The 17,264-nt window shown below is 42.3% G+C and overlaps 2 protein-coding genes and 1 long non-coding RNA gene across 3 annotated transcripts in view; 2 read left to right on the top strand and 1 right to left on the bottom strand.

The window, feature by feature from the left end:
• The first annotated feature begins 788 nt into the window (after positions 1 to 788).
• On the top strand, positions 789 to 3,880 carry nipsnap1 (nipsnap homolog 1 (C. elegans)). Its single transcript, XM_027010635.3, has 10 exons — positions 789 to 941; positions 1,189 to 1,325; positions 1,654 to 1,699; positions 1,928 to 2,022; positions 2,238 to 2,308; positions 2,672 to 2,812; positions 2,999 to 3,030; positions 3,146 to 3,240; positions 3,312 to 3,395; positions 3,709 to 3,880. Exons 1-10 carry the CDS (start codon positions 865 to 867, stop codon positions 3,771 to 3,773), a joined length of 843 nt encoding a protein of 280 aa, XP_026866436.2. The 5' UTR covers positions 789 to 864; the 3' UTR covers positions 3,774 to 3,880.
• Positions 3,132 to 3,800, bottom strand: LOC118242017 (uncharacterized). The gene is made up of 3 exons (XR_004776497.2): positions 3,712 to 3,800; positions 3,323 to 3,479; positions 3,132 to 3,233 (listed from the first exon to the last, which is right to left on the bottom strand). It is a non-coding gene; the product is annotated as an uncharacterized LOC118242017 (long non-coding RNA).
• A 2,799-nt stretch (positions 3,881 to 6,679) lies between the features above and the next one.
• The window catches only part of castor1 (cytosolic arginine sensor for mTORC1 subunit 1), an 11,178-nt gene continuing 593 nt past the window's right edge, over positions 6,680 to 17,264 (top strand). The window contains exons 1-9 of the mRNA XM_027010600.3: positions 6,680 to 6,978; positions 9,695 to 9,765; positions 11,273 to 11,466; positions 12,155 to 12,290; positions 12,511 to 12,634; positions 13,558 to 13,668; positions 13,848 to 13,930; positions 14,669 to 14,763; positions 16,310 to 17,264. The exon at positions 16,310 to 17,264 is cut by the window's right edge and continues 593 nt beyond it. Of these exons, the coding sequence (XP_026866401.2) occupies positions 6,866 to 6,978; positions 9,695 to 9,765; positions 11,273 to 11,466; positions 12,155 to 12,290; positions 12,511 to 12,634; positions 13,558 to 13,668; positions 13,848 to 13,930; positions 14,669 to 14,763; positions 16,310 to 16,411 (1,029 nt within the window). The 5' untranslated portion in view covers positions 6,680 to 6,865 and the 3' untranslated portion in view covers positions 16,412 to 17,264. The remainder of the gene's footprint in view (positions 6,979 to 9,694; positions 9,766 to 11,272; positions 11,467 to 12,154; positions 12,291 to 12,510; positions 12,635 to 13,557; positions 13,669 to 13,847; positions 13,931 to 14,668; positions 14,764 to 16,309) is intronic.

Genomic DNA, 17,264 nt, shown 5'->3' with positions numbered 1-17,264 from the left:
GGTGTTCTGATGACGTTTATCACCTCAGGTGCAGTTCTGCCATATGCGCATCTTCACTTTTTAATTCTAGTCAGGAGTGGGTGACACTGAGCGCAGAAACAAAGGTGAAAAATACAGAAGCATTTTCACAGTGGTTACATCCCAGGAACCGGCGAATATTTGTAATGTTTTCATTTATTACTGACTGAAAGCATCTTTTCCTCATAAAGCAGTTTCAAAGTCACATAATTCATTACAAAAATGACTATTTATATAATCGTAATTCAAAATTTAGACTCTGTGACACCTGGGTATTGACAGAAATTTGAGGCAGAAAATAACTACTCTATAACACTGTTGGGAGCAGATATGGTATTCAGCCGATATGGTATTCATTTAGAAAAATGGTAAAGCAAACTCTGAATGCAAAACCCAGCAGCCAGTGAAACACAGTCACATGCAAAGTTATTTATGTATAAGAATATTCTTAGTACTTAAAAATAAATAATAGCACCACAGAGCTGATATAGACAACCCATCAACAGCCTTACAAATTTGTGGCTTTAAGCAAGTATTCGTTTAGTCCAATAACGACAAGTTTTGAGCCAAAGATAGTCAATATATTTACTCATGGAGGTAATTCACTCATTCGTCTATAACACGGACCACTGAGTTAACAGGATTGTGTCAAGCAAATGTATAGTCTAGGCTCTTGAAACGATAAAGGTCGATCAAAGGTAGCGCCACGAATGGCACGTTTGCTTACGCATAGACACAAATACGTTAAACATTAACTGAAAAGTTTCGAAAGTGTTGCAACTTAGCCTGCTTTATGTTGGGACAAAAGACCTGATAATTGTTTAGCTTTGAACAACATCTAAACCCATGGCGCCGCGGACGTCTCTAACTCTTAGGAAGCAGGGATTTTTGTGCGAAACTTTCGTCTTGCTGCTGAAATCCAGGTAATCGGCTGTCTTTGCAACGAATGTATTCCGAATGACGATTTAAATCCATTTCCCCCCCCCCCGTTTTTGCATGGTCGTAATTTGGATACAGTACCGCTTACCATGTTTCTAGCAGCCTCTACTCTGCGATTAAACACAAACGGCATAATTTGCATTAGTTAGACCACCATGACACCAAACACTTGCTATTTATACTTTACGTAATATATATTATGAAACTTTGCTTTCATTTGAAACTGATTAGGAGTTTGGCAGATAGAAGATATTTTGGTGGTTGGTTGAGGTCCCTGTTTGCCTACGACATCAAGAAAGATGCCAGGAAAGATGCCCACTCCAGCCTGCTCGCCAAGAAAGCCACAAGCGGCCTCTACGAGATCCAGTGTGAGCCACTTCTCTTGCACAGCACTGTTGGTGCCTCCCTTTAAATATCACACAGCAGCAGAACCTAATGACCCATCAGAGCGTTTCAAAACTGTGCTTGTTTGTGGTGTACATGTCTGTAAATCTGCATGCACAACAGTAGGAATATGTCAGACAGGGCATATTGAATTAAACTGCTTTCCTGCAGCTCTTGGTCGCCTGGTTCAGGTGTTTGAAGAACTGGAACAGAGTACCAAGCTAGCCTGGCAGCAGATCCCCATGCACTGAACCGAGAACCTCTGCACCTTTGTTTATTTCCACAAATATATGCTTTTAATCTTTCCTCCAGTTCACAATGTCAAGCCAGAGTGCTTGGAGGCCTACAACAATCTATCGTGAGTAGATGAACACTTTATCCCACTTAATCCCATTTTAAATTATCTGCAAATTATTTTCATTAATCAATGACCTCTTGGATAGCAAGTTTACTAAGAAACCTACTGCCTATTTAAATGAAATACATGTTCCATCCTCTGGCGTGGAGAAGACGTTTTACATTAAGATCTCATTGTGAAAGTAATAACAGAGTAATTGTAATGTTCACTTTCTGTGTGCACTGTTAGTGATGAGGTCCACAGAGAACTGCACAGTAATGCAGATTACCCGTGTGAAGTGGCGGGCAGTTGGAACACGTGGTATGGGGAGCAAGATCAGGCAGGTGGGGCTAAAAAAAGAACAGTCTTCGTTATGTCTTCTTAATCTGTGATATTTACCATAATCTGTAGTTGCCTTTTCCCTGTATATTACTATGTTTGTTTGTAATAATATTTCCATGGCATTTTTCAATTCTCCAAAAGGCAAACTGACTTTATTATACTAAGTTTAGAGTTGTCATGTGGTGCAGTGGTGACTCCCGTTGTTCGTCTGTTGTAGTGCATCTGTGGAGATACTATGGCGGGTATCCTGTACTAACAGAATGTTTGAACAAACTCAGACTCAGTAAGGTAATTTGATCATTCGCTCAGTTCTTGTTCACGATAACCTCATGTATGTGTATACATTGAATACACACACTGCAAACTGCAGAACTCTCTGACAGGTCATTTTTCCTGATGGACACATTTTATACTTGTGGCCTCTCTGTTGTGCTGTTTCCATTGACCTCAGATCAGTGGTCTTGTCTGTTATTTCGTAGACATAAGCACACATGAAGGGATACAGTTCCTCTATGCACTATGCACTTTGGCAGCAATAATGACCTAATCAATAATGACCTAATCTTTGGTTCAGTTTATGTTCATCTTAGTTACATTTACATAGCTTTTGTTCTCTGTTTCCTCTGTCTATATTGGATATGATGTGTCCAGGCATATCTTGAGTTTCACAGGGAAAGGAGCAAGATGTTAATCTCTCAAAGGAACCAACTTCTTCTTGAGTTCAGCTTCTGGAACCAGCCTGTACCCAGAACTGGACCCAATATATACGAACTGAGAACATACAGGTTAAAGGTACTTTTTCTGCATACTGCTGTTAGCGTATGTATATGCATACTGTCTGAGGGTGAAAAAGGCATGGAGTTTTAGGACATTTACTTCAAGTAGTTAAATTGTTTTATTTGTTTACAAGCAGATGAAATATTAGAAGTATAGTGCAATATTTAACCTCACAACCTTCTTTGTGCATGTACAATGAAGCCTGGATCAATGATTGAATGGGGAAACCACTGGTAAGTCCACAGAATATTGTAATTTAACACACTTATAAGCATGAAGGATATGCATATATTGTCTCTTCCACAAGTCTTTTATTATATTTTATTAATAATATTTTCCATCTCATAGGGCTCGAGCAATCAAATACCGCCAAAATAACAACGAAGCTGTAGGGGGATTCTTCACACAGATCGGAGAGCTGTATGTGGTTCACCATCTGTGGGGTAAGTTTAGCTCTGTGAGATGAAGTCCATTCTCATGCAGCCTAGCATATAATGAATTTCTGTGTCTGTAGCTTATACGGACCTGCAGTCCAGAGAGGAGACCAGGAACTCAGCGTGGTTGAAGGAGGGCTGGGATGCCAGTGTGCACTACACAGGTGAGACGAACATATCCATGCGTTTTAGTCAAACTCTTGTCGCCATCTAGTGGGTCACTGTAGAACTCCATATGATAATTAGTCCTGTATGTAAGTCAGGTTTAGTAAAACAAGATGCAACTTTAAGATTGAAAACAAACCCTTTTATTGCGCAATACACTTATTTAAATCTTTACTCGAGGATGGGACATGCAACCATAGTTTTACAAATCTCAAACACTTAGTTTTAAGTGTTAACTAAATGGTAACTAGGTTTTCTCTTCTATCCAAGTGTTAGTTGAACATTTTTTTTCTTGAACACTTTCCTTTACAGTACCTTTAATCCAAAGTATGGAGTCCAGGATTTTGGTTCCCACAAAGACTTCTCCTCTGCAATGACAGAGGAGGCAGTAGTGCGTGTGTGTGTGTGTGTGTGTGTGTGTGTGTGTGTGTGTGTGTGTGTGTGTGTGTGTGTGTGTGTGTGTGTGTGTGTGTGTGTAACACACCTACCAGAGGAGGCAGTGGTGTGTGGGTAACACACAGCCTGGGGGCAGGTGGTGAGGCTCTGTTTGGAATTCCTTTCTGCACTGGATGTAACTCTTGTGGGAGAAAAAAATAACTGCAGCTGACATACTCAACCAAAACAAGATTTATTGGTTTATTTTAAAATGAATGAAAAACATTGGATTGGTTAATTATTTGGTTAATGCCTTAATTTCCAGAACTAGTAATTTTTTTTCTTGTGAATTCAACTGTTTTTTAATTATTAATAATGTGTCATGTTGTCATATTATAATATTATCAAGGGGTTATAATACCATAAATTGAAATTTATTTGCCCCCAGTCCAGTTTGCTGCATCTGTGCACAGTTTGTGGTTGATTCTGTGTGAGTTTGTTTGTTAGCTGCTATGCTACTGAGTACTTTGGGATAAAAACCCTACTGCATTCATAGCAGCCATTAGCGTTAGCGCAGCCGTCTTGGCATGCTGTGCTCCAGCAAGGCCTCTGACCACAGGCTTCCATCACTGAAGCAAACATGCACTCCAATCATTTCCAGATCAAACTGTCCCTCTGTGAGGCAAGGCTGTACAATCCTTCAGAGAGATAGAGAGTACTCAAATTAGATTGGCATACTGTTCAGAAATTGGACCCCATCTGCTCTTGGTGGTTTGCTAGAATCTCACGAGCGGCTCACTGAGAGAATGCCAAAAGTTAAAGAAAACAGCGAGCAGGTCAAAAGCTGAACCCTATTCCTAAACAAGGGCTCCATGCAGCTATTTGTGCTGAAACATCCAGTCACAGGGAAAGATAATTCCAAACTGTGATGATGATGCCAAACCATAATTTCACGTCATGCCAACTCCCAATTATGAGTTACTATACATGGCCGACCAGCTTCCTGATGTCACAGTAAGGGCTTTACCCCAACAATGGTCCTGTAGCGGCACACAAAAAGACTATTATGTACAGGCCTGATAGAAAATTGACAGCCAACCCTGGGGTGATGGCAAAGCCGGTTCAGAGTCGGCTCCTTAAACCATTAATCCTCATAAAGTCTGCAAACACAGAGCCCCACGAGTGTCTTTTCACTCAGCCACAGAGCGAGTAAATGAATTAAACAAACAAGTGTGCATTTATATGCGTTCATCCAGCCAGTAAATGAATATTCATCACTGTACTGTTATGTGGTGCTTGCCTTGAGCTTACAAGATTTTATTTTAAATGCAATAAAAGATATATTACGCATTCACCAGCCACTTTAACCACCTACATATCATCTACACATGCAGCACACTTTGCTAAACACATATATCTGTATAATTATATAAATATAAACCTGTGTAATTTATAACTGCCTAATTAGACTGTAACCATCTGTTGTAAGCCACAATTTGTCAGCTACCCAGCAGTGATATAGCAGTGGCATATTTGTGAGTGTTGAGCTACTGCATATAGATCCAGGCAAGATTCAAATGGCTATAAGTAGGCCACTTGATAGTGTAAAGGTATCAAGAAGAGAAACAACAGAAGGAGAATGGCAATCATACCAATATGCAAATTACCCCTGTGTAACAAGATGATGTCAATATCAAGATATTGACAATAATATATATGTCACTACACTATATGTCAACTACATCAACAGAATGAAACTGATTCACTGATTCACCATCTGTACTGCAATACATTCTAAGACTAGGTTTAATCCGTGTGTGGGAAACCGGCCCACTAAGTCTAATGTCCGGTATCTGGAGACAAGTGAAAATCAGGTGAAGACCATGCAAGAAATTTTGACGATTCAACTAAAAAAACTGTGTTGCCAAGGCCTGCGATTCTAAACAAACATAAGCATATAATGCATTCAGCCATCCAAGTAAAGAAAGGGCAAGTAGCAGCGCTTGTGACTATGGCAGCGGCAGCAGTAGCGTAGTGGTTACGGTACTGGACTGTTCAAGTCCCACCGCTGCCCGGTTGACTCTGTTGGGCCCCTGAACCCCTTGTTGAGTCAGAACTGTGAGTTGCTTTGTCAGCTAAATGACACTAATGCAATCAAGCTAGGCATGCGGACCATAAACTGCCTGATGGTGCTCTCAGTCAGATCAGTGAAGCATAGAAGGTGACATGGTGCAATAGGCCACTAATGAATTCTCTTCATCATCCTAACATTATGCCACCGGTGCAGGGTCCACAGTTTGGAATGCCACTTTGTGCAGCCTAAGGTGTCGTTTGGATGCAGGTTTGCGACTTGTAGGTCTGCGTTGCTCTTTTTGCGATCAATAGACCAAGTTGTTCAAGTTGTCCTTGTGTCTGCCGTCACATGCACCTCTCATCAGAGGCCAGGGAACTGTGAGTAAAGCCCATGACCCTATGTGAGTCTAAAACAAAACGTTTACATAGAAGAGCGCTTCACCTCATGATCTGGAATAATTAATGTTTAAGCATTAAATGATTTCCATATCACTCAAGTAGCTGTATTGCGGGCCTTGTATGAATTTAGCTGATGATTAGATATTGTGATTATAACTGCACATATGGTTAGGTAGACAGCAATTTCTAATATTCATTTTAAATGAACAATACGTTTAATTAACAAGGCATTAAATGTTGAAACAAAAAAACAGATGGATGTCTGCTGCTTTATTAAACAGTTTTGTGTTTGTGTAGTATTAGATAAGATCTGTTGCCGTAAATAACTCATTCGGGCATGTTAGGCTTCGATTCGCCATCCCGTCAAGTCGTACACGTTGCTCGCAGGTCGCTGTACCTTTAAGAGCTCAGGGGCGTGTTTGCAGGCTCCATTTCTTTGAGCACAGTATGGTCCACGAATAGAACTACATCGAGCGTGTTTGCTTTTATTGCAGAGTGCTTGTGTGAAAAACTCTATTGAGAATGCACAGTTACGTAGATAGAAACACTGTTCGAGGTTATTTTTAAGGGTGCTCGACTCTAAGCACGTATTGCTTAAACAGTATCTTTTGGAGAAGAGGCAATGGACTTGCACATTTTAGACCACAGGCTGAGGGTGACATGTATCAACAAAAATGGCCTGGAAATGTACACCCACCCACTAATAAAATTAATATTTCTAAGGCACAGGACGAGGTAAGTCCATTACCATCTGTATACGCCCGGTCACCGCTACTTAACTAACCTAGCTTCCCAGTTTCCCCTATTGATCTTGTCGCATACATCTCTGGCTGTCTATTCTCGTGTTCACCCTCCCATTGATTTAGATCGGTGGTTTAGATGGCCAGACTGGCTGCTTTAGTGCGTCTTCGTTGCTTGTTGAGAGAAGGAGCAAAGGACTGCACACGAACAGGCCCTCCGGTCCAGTTCGCCGGGAGATCTGTTCAGCTGTGTAGTCGTTCTGCACCGCAAATGAACGGGTGGCAGGAAGTCATCTCGAAATAGAGGCAACTGACTTTTTTTTTTTTTTTTCCTTCCATATTTTGTTGTACCCAGTCAGAAAAGGGGAAAGGGACAGTGTTGGGTAAGCTGTCGACGTGCCTATTCTCAAAAGCACATGAGAAGTCTTGCACGTTGAGAGTATTGCGCTTGTTATGAACGTAATAAATAGAAGCGTCTTGGCCTAGAAATATAAAATAATTGCAAAAGTAGCGCTCTTGTGTGTTAACGGAATGAATACTGCTTAATCGGATAAGACTCCAGACTGATTCCCAGCATTAACAACTCACCTAACACCTAAATGGAGTTTCTCCACTTTAATCTGTTCTTAAACATGTTTAGTGTTATTCAGCACATTTAGAATGTAAATATCGATACAAAAAATATACCCCCCTCCAAAACAACAACCTTGTTTATTAGTATTGCGTTACATAATGTATCCAAGTGATGTCCTGACTGTAATTAGGAACAATGTGTACATGTGCCTCTGCATAACACAGACGATGAATGACTCAAAGGGGCTAGAGGACTGTCAAGTGGATGTTGGCCAAAGGTCTAGAAACTCAGTAAACGTGCTTATGTAAAAATGCCTAGTTGTTTTGCTCCTAAAATCCATTGACATTGTGGTGTTCTCACAGCAGAGGAGAGAGAGAACCCCCAAACGTCTTGTTTTATTTCTTTAGTCTGCTGGCGTTTGGACAACTCCTCCCGCACTTATTTGTGTGCTGTGTGATGGTGCAGCAAAACTAGTGAACCCCGCAACTGGCACCCACACAAACATCAGCGCTCAGTTTGTAGGTTGAGGTATATAGTATTCCTGTTAGTCGCATAACTTACGCTAGCAGTTAAGATTGTCTGGTAGGAACGGTCATGGCCGCTTCTCCTATTGGACAGTTTTGACCTTTGGCACAAATGATCCAGCTAATTGAGAGATTCTGCTTCATGTAACACGTGGTGTATCCAGTTCTGCAGGAAGTTGGTGGACGCCTGCAGGCTGTGGAGTTGTAGGTTGTTGTTGATGGTTTATGAACACAACGTGGATAGTCGACTTTTGGATTCGGTAAAGTGCTGTAGTTGGTCTTCTTCGTTGACAACTAGAGCAGCTACACAGAACCTAGAAGAATGTGTTCTTCATTTTTGCCAACTTGGTCTCGCGTTCATTAAATATGATATAAAGCAGATGCAGCTCTTTGTAGTCTCTTGTGTTGCATGTGGATTCCAGTATTTCAACCATGAGGCTCTTAGCTACAACTGTGACATCTCATGGTTTGTGGAGGGTGTTGAGAAGCTGTGAAATGGTGCCAAGAGCAGTCTGATCTGTTGAATCAAAAGCATGGTTATAAAAGCCCAATCTGTGACAGGAGGTTAGGTACATCTCTCTCGCTCTCTCTCTCTCTCTCTCTCTCTCTCTCTCTCTCTCTCTCTCTCTCTCTCTCTCTCTCACACCCCATCTTCTACATGCTTTTCACTCTCCCTCACTGTGTTAGAAGGGCAAAGGCTTTGGTGCGTTCGCAGGAAGTGCAGCCCTAAAGGTTCTGAAGGAGAACAGGAAGGGTTTTGGGGTAGCTAACAAGGCTGCCACCCTGAGCTCCCCCCCCCATCACTACTTTGATTGGCCTGCAGTTGTCTGTGTCTGTGTGCAGCTCTTCGCAAAATAGGTCCACAAAAACAACAAATCCAGTAGGATGTCCTCATAAGTGCTCTTGCTGAATATGGTTTATCTAGGGTATTAGGGGTGCTACACTGGGCAAGACTGCACAATCTCAATTTGCCATGACTCTTGACCACACTGTCCTGGGTTATAATGCCAACTCATGAATAATTTAGATCAAGGCCTGAGATTATGTAACGACCACACACACACACACACACACACACACACACACACACACACATACACACACACTCCTGTGTTCCCTTATTGTGAGTAAATGGCACAATCTGTCTAAGGCTTTCCGATGCTGGATTTGACTTCGTGGCTATGCAATAGTAGGGATGTTATCTCTTAATAGAACCAAGAGTAGATGCTGTGTCTGTGTTTGTGTGTGTCTGTGCATGCCTGCGAGTTCCTGTGTCCTAGTACGTCTGGCCTATAGCCAACATCGTCCCACCACAGGAAACTCTTAATAGCAATCATTAGTTTTTGTCATTGTTTTTGTACAATCACACATCTCTTACTCTCACTCTCACTTCCTCTGCCTCGCTTTCTATCTCCCCTTCCTCTTTCTGTCTTTCTATCTCGTCTCGCGAACACTGGTTTGCTCATCTCTCCCTCTGTCCGTCTTGTGCACTCTCCATCACTCTTTGTTCTGTCTCATCCTTTCACCCCCAACCCACTCTCCCATCCCTGTTTTACTTTCTTTGGTTTTTGTATTTTTCTTTGACCTGTCAAATGGTTCTCCCTGTTACACAGATGCAAATTCTTCAGTCTGACAGAGACTCCAGAAAATTACACAGTTGTCCTTGATGAAGATGGATTTAAAGGTACCAGACACACACACACATTCATTCAATTCATTCAAACAGCTTTCTATAATGCTTGGTCCAAAGCTTTGACTGTCAGCTGGTAGCGTCTCACCATCTCGTAAAATCTCAGCTGATCTTCATAATGTCTCACTACCATTGTAAAATTTCACCTGACCATCATAATGTCTCACTACCACTGTAAAACATCAGCTGCCTTTGTGGAGCTGTTTGAATGGAGTGTCAAGTGCAGCTGCAGGGGGAAGCTGTTGATGGGGACTCTTTAGGGAGTGAGGCCCTTCACTGTGTCCTCAACAGCATTCTGTCTCTGTCTGCCAGAATAGATGCCAGAGACATTAGAAACTACGTCTGCACATGCATGTTTATTCAGGTCTGTGCCTTGCACAGCTGGAAAAGGTAAAAAAGTTTGTCTTAACAGCCATAGTGCTACTTCCTTTTTGCCTGTGTGTGTAATTCAGTCTTTTATGATGGATGTGTTCTGCTTCACTGTTCCTGATTGAGTTACTGTCACTGGTTGTGCTGGTGTCCAATCAGTGTACAACCTTTTACAACTTTAGTTGTACAACTAATGTACAACTTCAGTGTGCTATGGGGGAGGAGCAGTGTCGATATTACATTAGAACAGGTCCCTTAACACATGTTTGAGCTATGACAAATACATAGCATGCCTCTGACTTCATACAGGATGCTGTGGCCTCTCATTCTGTGTTCTCTAGTCATCAGCTTATAGGAAATAGGGGGTAAATTTCACTAATTGCACCATCTTCCATTCAGCCTAGAGCTTGCCCCTTTCTAATGCTGATCTGAGACCAATTTCCACAACCCAAATCAGGATACAGAAAGTGACACAACTGGCCTCGGATCAGTCCTAAATAGAAGCATGTACAATAATGCATTCCCATTATGTCAGTGTGTGTGTAACGGTGCGGACTCTGTTACACTGTATCTTGCGCTATTGCATGTGACATCCTGTCACAGGGCTGTTTGTGGTCGATTTAAAATAAACCTAATTTATCGTTAGCTGGTTTACTGAAATCAACAAGTGGAGGAAGTGAAAGAAATTTCACGAGAGCTTTGATTCAGAGTGGGGAGAGCTGATTTGGACCTGTTGATTGCTTATGTTGTTTGTTGGTTCACAAAGACCGCGGCACTTTCTAGTTTGGTTGCTAGTGTCTGCATGGAAAAGAGGGCTTGGAGCGCCTCTCAGCGGAGCATGTTTGAGCCTGTTGAGTTGGTGGTTATGTTGGTTAAGCTGGTTAAGTTCTTTTATATTGGTTCACATGTTGGTTCCCAACATGGTTATGTTGGTTAGGTTGCTTGCTTGTGACATCAGCACTTCTGATATACTTTGGTAAAAGTGTCAGCATAAAGGCGCGCATGCTGCGGCGGGGCACGTTTTCCGTCACCTAGGGATTCCTTCCATCTTCCGTGTATCTTCTCACCATTATGTTTTCCCTCCATCTTTCCTCTTTTCTCTCCACCTTCTCGGCGCGCGCCTGACCTTCAGAGCTGCCCCCGTCCCAGCACCTGCAGGTGGAGCGCTCCACCTGGCTGCCTCTCAACGTTGTCTCCAGCAGCAACACCTCTAGCAGCTCACAAGTTGTAGGCGTCACCAAGATCGCCAAGTCTGTCATTGCCCCGCTGGCTGAGCAACACGTGTCCGTCTTCATGCTCTCCACCTATCAGACGGACTTTATCCTGGTAAGGGTCAGTCCCTGCTGTTGCTGTGGAGTTCATGGTTCAAGCCAAAGTATGGTCAGAGCTGTAGCTAATGACCAGTTTGGCAGTCAGTTAATCTGTTAATTACAGGTTTGATGACACAGTTCAACAGTGGTGCATTTTTATTATCTATCTATCTCTCTATCTATCTATCTATCTATCTATCTATCTATCTACAGGGCCCATCTCGTACTTGTTTTTTTGGTAAACTGTTTGTTTTTTTTCCCCTTCACTACAGCTGGTTAGCTGGTCATGGTTTATGAACTAGGAGGCTCTGGCTGAGTGCTTAAGGTGCACAATAGAACTGAGTCAGCATGTGGTACTGGTTTATACATGATGTATGAACAAGGCCCTGGGCTGTCTGTTCTGCCTTTCTCTTACCCAACTCCTGCACATTCATAGCCTACTTTCTTTCTACATAAACATCCTACAGAGAGTTTGACCTTTACACACATAAAGGTTTTTGTAACTGAGCATTTGGTTTGTCATTTAATAATTTTCAATTTATCGCTTGATAATTCTGCAAGTCTGGTGTTTCTTGTGACAGGTTTGTGTTCTCACTGTTTCCCTGCCTGTGCTTTTGAATGTATGTATGTATGTATGTTTGTTTGTTTGTGCACACGTGTTTATGTGCTTGAGTGTGCTAAGTGCAGTGTTCACGATGCTTCAGGTGCGTGAGAAGGACCTGTCAGTGGTGGTGCACACGTTAGCAGAGGAGTTTAACCTCTACCGGGAGGTGGAGGGCGAGTTTGTGCCCGTGCGCAGCCAGGGCTTGTCTGATGGCCTCCAGAAGAATGGCAGAGAGGGTGAGAATGCCCTAATACACATGCAACCCTGGCTCCATTAACAGTGTATGCACACATGCACGTGCACACACAAACAACTCAAACATGCCCATTTGAATAGAGGTAGAAAGACACAAGGACAATGATAATTGCCCCCTGTTTTATCTTAGCTTGTGTGGTGGTGTTTGTGTCGGGGTGTGTGTGTGTGTGTGGTTGGGTGGTTGGGTGGGTGGATGTTTAGTCCCTCATTCCACAGTGCACCCCGTGTTGATTCCAAAGAACCAGTTCTGCGTGATGAGTTTGGATCCTGACACACTTCCAGGCGTGGCCACCACTCTTATAGACGCCCTCTTCTACTCAAACAGGTTTCTCCCATTCACACACATCCTGCCAAGATTTGTTTGGAAGTTTGACTGTGGAAAATGCTAGGGATCTGAAAGGGAGAATGACTTTTAAAAAGCAACAACATTATCAAACCTTCTGCGTATTGTCTATTGCACCCACTTCAAAACTTAGTCACAATCCACTTCAAGCGACTTTGAAAGACTATGCCTTTGAAATACTTCAAAAAAAGATATTCATGAATGTGTAATGCATATATCAGGCAACAGGATGCATTTCCCGTTTGAGGAACTTGTGGCCTGTTCAGTCACTGCACCTTAAATCCACACTTATTTCTTGAGACCGCGTAAGACAGCTAACCCCAGAATCACCCAGTACCATGTCCTCTCCTTTCCATGACTCTGCTACGACTCCTTTATCTAACCAGTGTGTAATGTGAATCCTGAAGCTCACACACACCCGCCCCGGTCTACTGACATCAGTAACACACTTACTTGTGTGGTTCTGCTTTTAGTTAAGGTGATTAATCATTCCCTGTCAGAATACCCATTAATTAACACATCGCAGAGCCAGTGTTGTGAAGACACCGTTTAGCACCGGGCAGACCTTTCATGGAACTGACTATACCAGGCACAGTTCTGCTAAAATATGCATAAAATATGAGCTCATGATCGTCTTTTCATTTCATAAGATTTTTTAAATGAAAATTACAGTTGGCTGTTATGAAAAATGACAAGCTCTTAACTTGATGATTTGGTTTGATTTTGTTTACCACATAAAGAAAAGAGTAAACATATAATGACTTAGCATTGCATAATGTGTTAATCCTGTTACCCATTGTGAAATGTGGCCTAACGTTTTTGAACGTGTGTGCGTGTGTGTGCGTGTGCGTGTGTGTGTGTGTGCGTGTGCATGTGTGACCCCACATATCCATACACATGCACAGTCCTAAAGAAGATGGCAGCCCAGCTAATGATCTGGAATGCATAAAATTCTTCTCTTTTTCTCTGATTGATGGCTACGTCTCCTTAGTGATGGACACAGAAGCACAGAGACAGTAAGAGCCAGACTGCCTTATTGATAATTTGACACAAGAACTGTGATTGCAAGTCACACACAGACAGACAAAGTCCTTTTTGCTATTTTTAAAGGTTCACATGCATTTACCTTATTTACATGGTTAGTTGCATACATTAAAAATATTTGATGAGTTAACAGACTGGCTGGCGTGTGTAGATTTCCCGTAGATCTGCTCTTCACTAGCTCTTCCGGCGAGCTTTGGAAGATGGTAAGAATCGGCGGCCAGCCCCTGGGCTTTGGTGAGTCTTACTCATTCGTCGTCTTTCCAAAATTCTCATTTATGCTTCTAGGAAGTCCTTAGTCATTTAAACACCATAAAAAGTTAGAACTGGGAGTCTAAAGATTAAAGTTTAGAACTCATAACGGACTACTTGCATAAGAAAATATAAGCGTTAAGGAAATTATGGTGAATATTGCTACAGACACCCTACACTTGCAGTGTTGCAGCCAATGATGTCGTCATCTCAGCTTACAGATGTGATGTGCAGCCTGTTTCTGGGTCTGAATGATCAGATAACAGACAGGACCGTTTGTTCTCCAGCTTACAGCTGTGTCTGTAGATGTACATAATATTAAGGTTTTAATGGTCTCGACAGCAAATAATTGGAATATGTTGAACACCAGACGTGTTGGTTTCAATTTTATACCAAACATCTAAATCTTAGCATGACCTCATCTTGTGTACAAGAAGACCTTTGAAGAATTTTGAAGTGAATTTCAAGTGAACCTCTCTGTCTCCCCCTCCCCCACACTTCACTGCAGCAGTGAACAGTGATGAGCAAGTGGTAACACAGGTCTCAGGAGTGCCGAGATGCGTTTAGTTCTTGCTATTTATTTATTTATTTTTACCAATGATTGATTTGTTGTTGGGACCACTAAATAGAATTTTAGGTTTGACACCCTCTGCCTTTTTTCTTTTTTGCGGGGGCCTGCGACTGTAAATGATAAATTGATTTTTTTCCCTCTCTCCCTCTCAGATGAATGTGGGATAGTAGCACAGATTTCTCGGCCTCTAGCCGACAGCGATATCTCGGCATATTACATCAGCACGTTCAGCTTCGACCATGCGCTGGTGAGCCTCTCACTCTGTCATATGAAGTGAACTAGTGCACTCCTGTCTTCAGGCACGGCTGTGGGAAACTCCTGTCAGCTGGTGAAATGCTGTAGACTCTGCATACAGCTGTTACTGAAATGCGTTACACAGTTCTGTTTTTTTTTTTCCCTGCCAGTTCATAGGTTCGGAAGGTCAGTGCTTGATGTTTATGACCCTGGCCAAAGATTAGCTTTGTAATGGTCCACAAAAACTCTTTCCCATGATCCATGATCTTGGCTTTTCAATGACGATATGAGGTGTAATAAATAGCTGTCCATCACATATACTCCATAAAACCTTGCTGATTTATAATACATAAATAAATAAATAAAAATAAAAAGGAGACATTTTGTTGCTTGCCCAAACTCACCAGGTCATGTGAGCCTCCTCCTGTGCTAGCCCGTTCTACAGAGCTGCGGTCTGTATGGGGGTCTTGGGCTGATTGAAGGGGCTCGCTGTAAACAGCGCTGCCCCTCACCCCCACGTTACGAACCACAAGTGAAATGATGAGCTTTGTATGACCTTTTAACAAGGGATGCTGGAGACACAGTCAGGCTTTAATGACTGCGATTATTAACTCTACAGACCCGAACTAGGCAAACAGCAAGTTAGTGAGGTAGGCGACATGTTTGCAGGGTGGTCCAGGTGGACATTTTTGATGTTAGTTTTGTTTAAAATTGGGTGACATTGACACATATTAATATATTCTGTTTGATTATTATATTTAAATATATAGAAAACCCATTTTCAAATCATGCTGGAATAACAGATGACCGCTTAGCAAATCTGCTCGGTGCCATCTGAGGTTTCTGACCATCGTTTGAATTAAAGGATAATTAGGGGAACTATTCACAAACTGGATAGCAAGCTCATGTTGTTTGTGTTTCTTTCATACTAAAGGTACCTTGTAGATTAGTGCTGGCCCATAACTCCCAGGACCTGGATACCAGAACAGATGTTGCTAAAAGATGTTGAAGTCTAGCTCTTTGTAATGCCCTCCAGCTACTCACCACAGAGTGTTGTATTGTTTAGCTGTCTGACCCAGTTACCATGGTGACCAATGCGAGGGTCGTGTGGACCGTCATTGCTTTTCCCTTCTCTTTATTTGTTTTTAAATGATTCCGAACAAACGGGGATCATGATCGTATTATATTATGGTTCTCATACAAAGTTATGCATGAGAAGCTGCGTTGGCCAACTCGTGTCTACCTTCATGCTCACGATCCTAGATTCCTATGACTCCATGAGCATACTGGATCAAATCAAATGGTCAGTGCCTCAGTCGTTCAGTAACCTGCTCAGTTAAACTTTGAATCCAGGACTTCCGTGCCTGGATGTTGGCCATGTCTGTTTTTTAGCCATCTCCCCTTATTTAAACTACAGTCCACAATTAATATTAGTGCACTTCCTAGACTGTTGAGTAGTCAGTGAAATGGATTCAAAGCTAATTGCATTGCGACCGGTTAAATGGCGAAGTGTTGAATGGTTCTCTCCTGAAGCCTGTCTGATGTAGTGTTTTCTTTAGGTTCCAGAGGAGGACATAGTGAAGGTAACGGACATGCTTCACAGTCAAAGGAAAGGGATGCTGAAGTGCAGAAGGAAAGACCTAGAAGAGAATGGACAGTGACGGCTGCTCGCCGAGCAGCCCAGACGACTAACGCTACAAGCACGAGGCTTAACTACTGACCTCACGTCCAAGTCTTCCATGACAATATTTCTAAGCTCGAGCTGGGTCGCGAGAGATTATATCAAGGCGGCGTCCAATCAGGCAGTGATCGGGGAACTCTGCTCTGCTCAAAAAAGCAACACTTTACTGTCATTGAAGCGTTAGCTGACACAGTGGAATATCGTCACGTACATTAATGATGCGCACAGTTAGGGTTGGGAGGTGAGGAAAACTGGGGTGCGGGGGGGGTGGGTGCGGTTTGAGCATTAGTTTCCTTTATGAGTAAGGGACTTTAATATGTACGTCATAATTTCACTCGCAACAGGAAACATTTATTAGCATGCCCTTTTAGCCATTCATTTCCATTTTGGTAGCACAAAAACACTATTAGTGTGTGTACGTCTTTCAGTATTGTCATAAGAGAGTGCATACATGTGCACGTGCATGCTTGTGCCAAACTTACTTAGGGTTGAATGTTTCCTTCGTGATTTAACGTCAATTTGGCTACCCCAAGAAAAGTGCACCCCACCACCCAAAAATGTGTTTCTCCAGCCTCTTGTGTGAACCATATTGTAAATACTTCCAAATCTAACCATGTGTGAAGTAATTTCCTCCTGAAGTCACTGAATGCCCTTCTTTTAAAGAGATGATTTAAGAGTGTACACTATGGAAATATTAGGAGGGTTTCCTTTAACGTAGCAGAAGAGTGAATTATTCTCAGCCCCCTCCAGTAGGTGTCTACCCTACACATGTATCGGTTTTGATTTGGCATTCGTAGCTTTAGACAAGTGGCCTAGTGAGCTTTGAGGTGAGT

The sequence above is a fragment of the Electrophorus electricus genome, chromosome 5 (genome assembly GCF_041902795.1).
Source record: "Electrophorus electricus isolate QZ-2024a chromosome 5, ASM4190279v1, whole genome shotgun sequence".
In the NCBI taxonomy this organism is placed as follows: domain Eukaryota; kingdom Metazoa; phylum Chordata; class Actinopteri; order Gymnotiformes; family Gymnotidae; genus Electrophorus; species Electrophorus electricus.
This window is presented reverse-complemented; position numbering and strand designations above follow the sequence as displayed.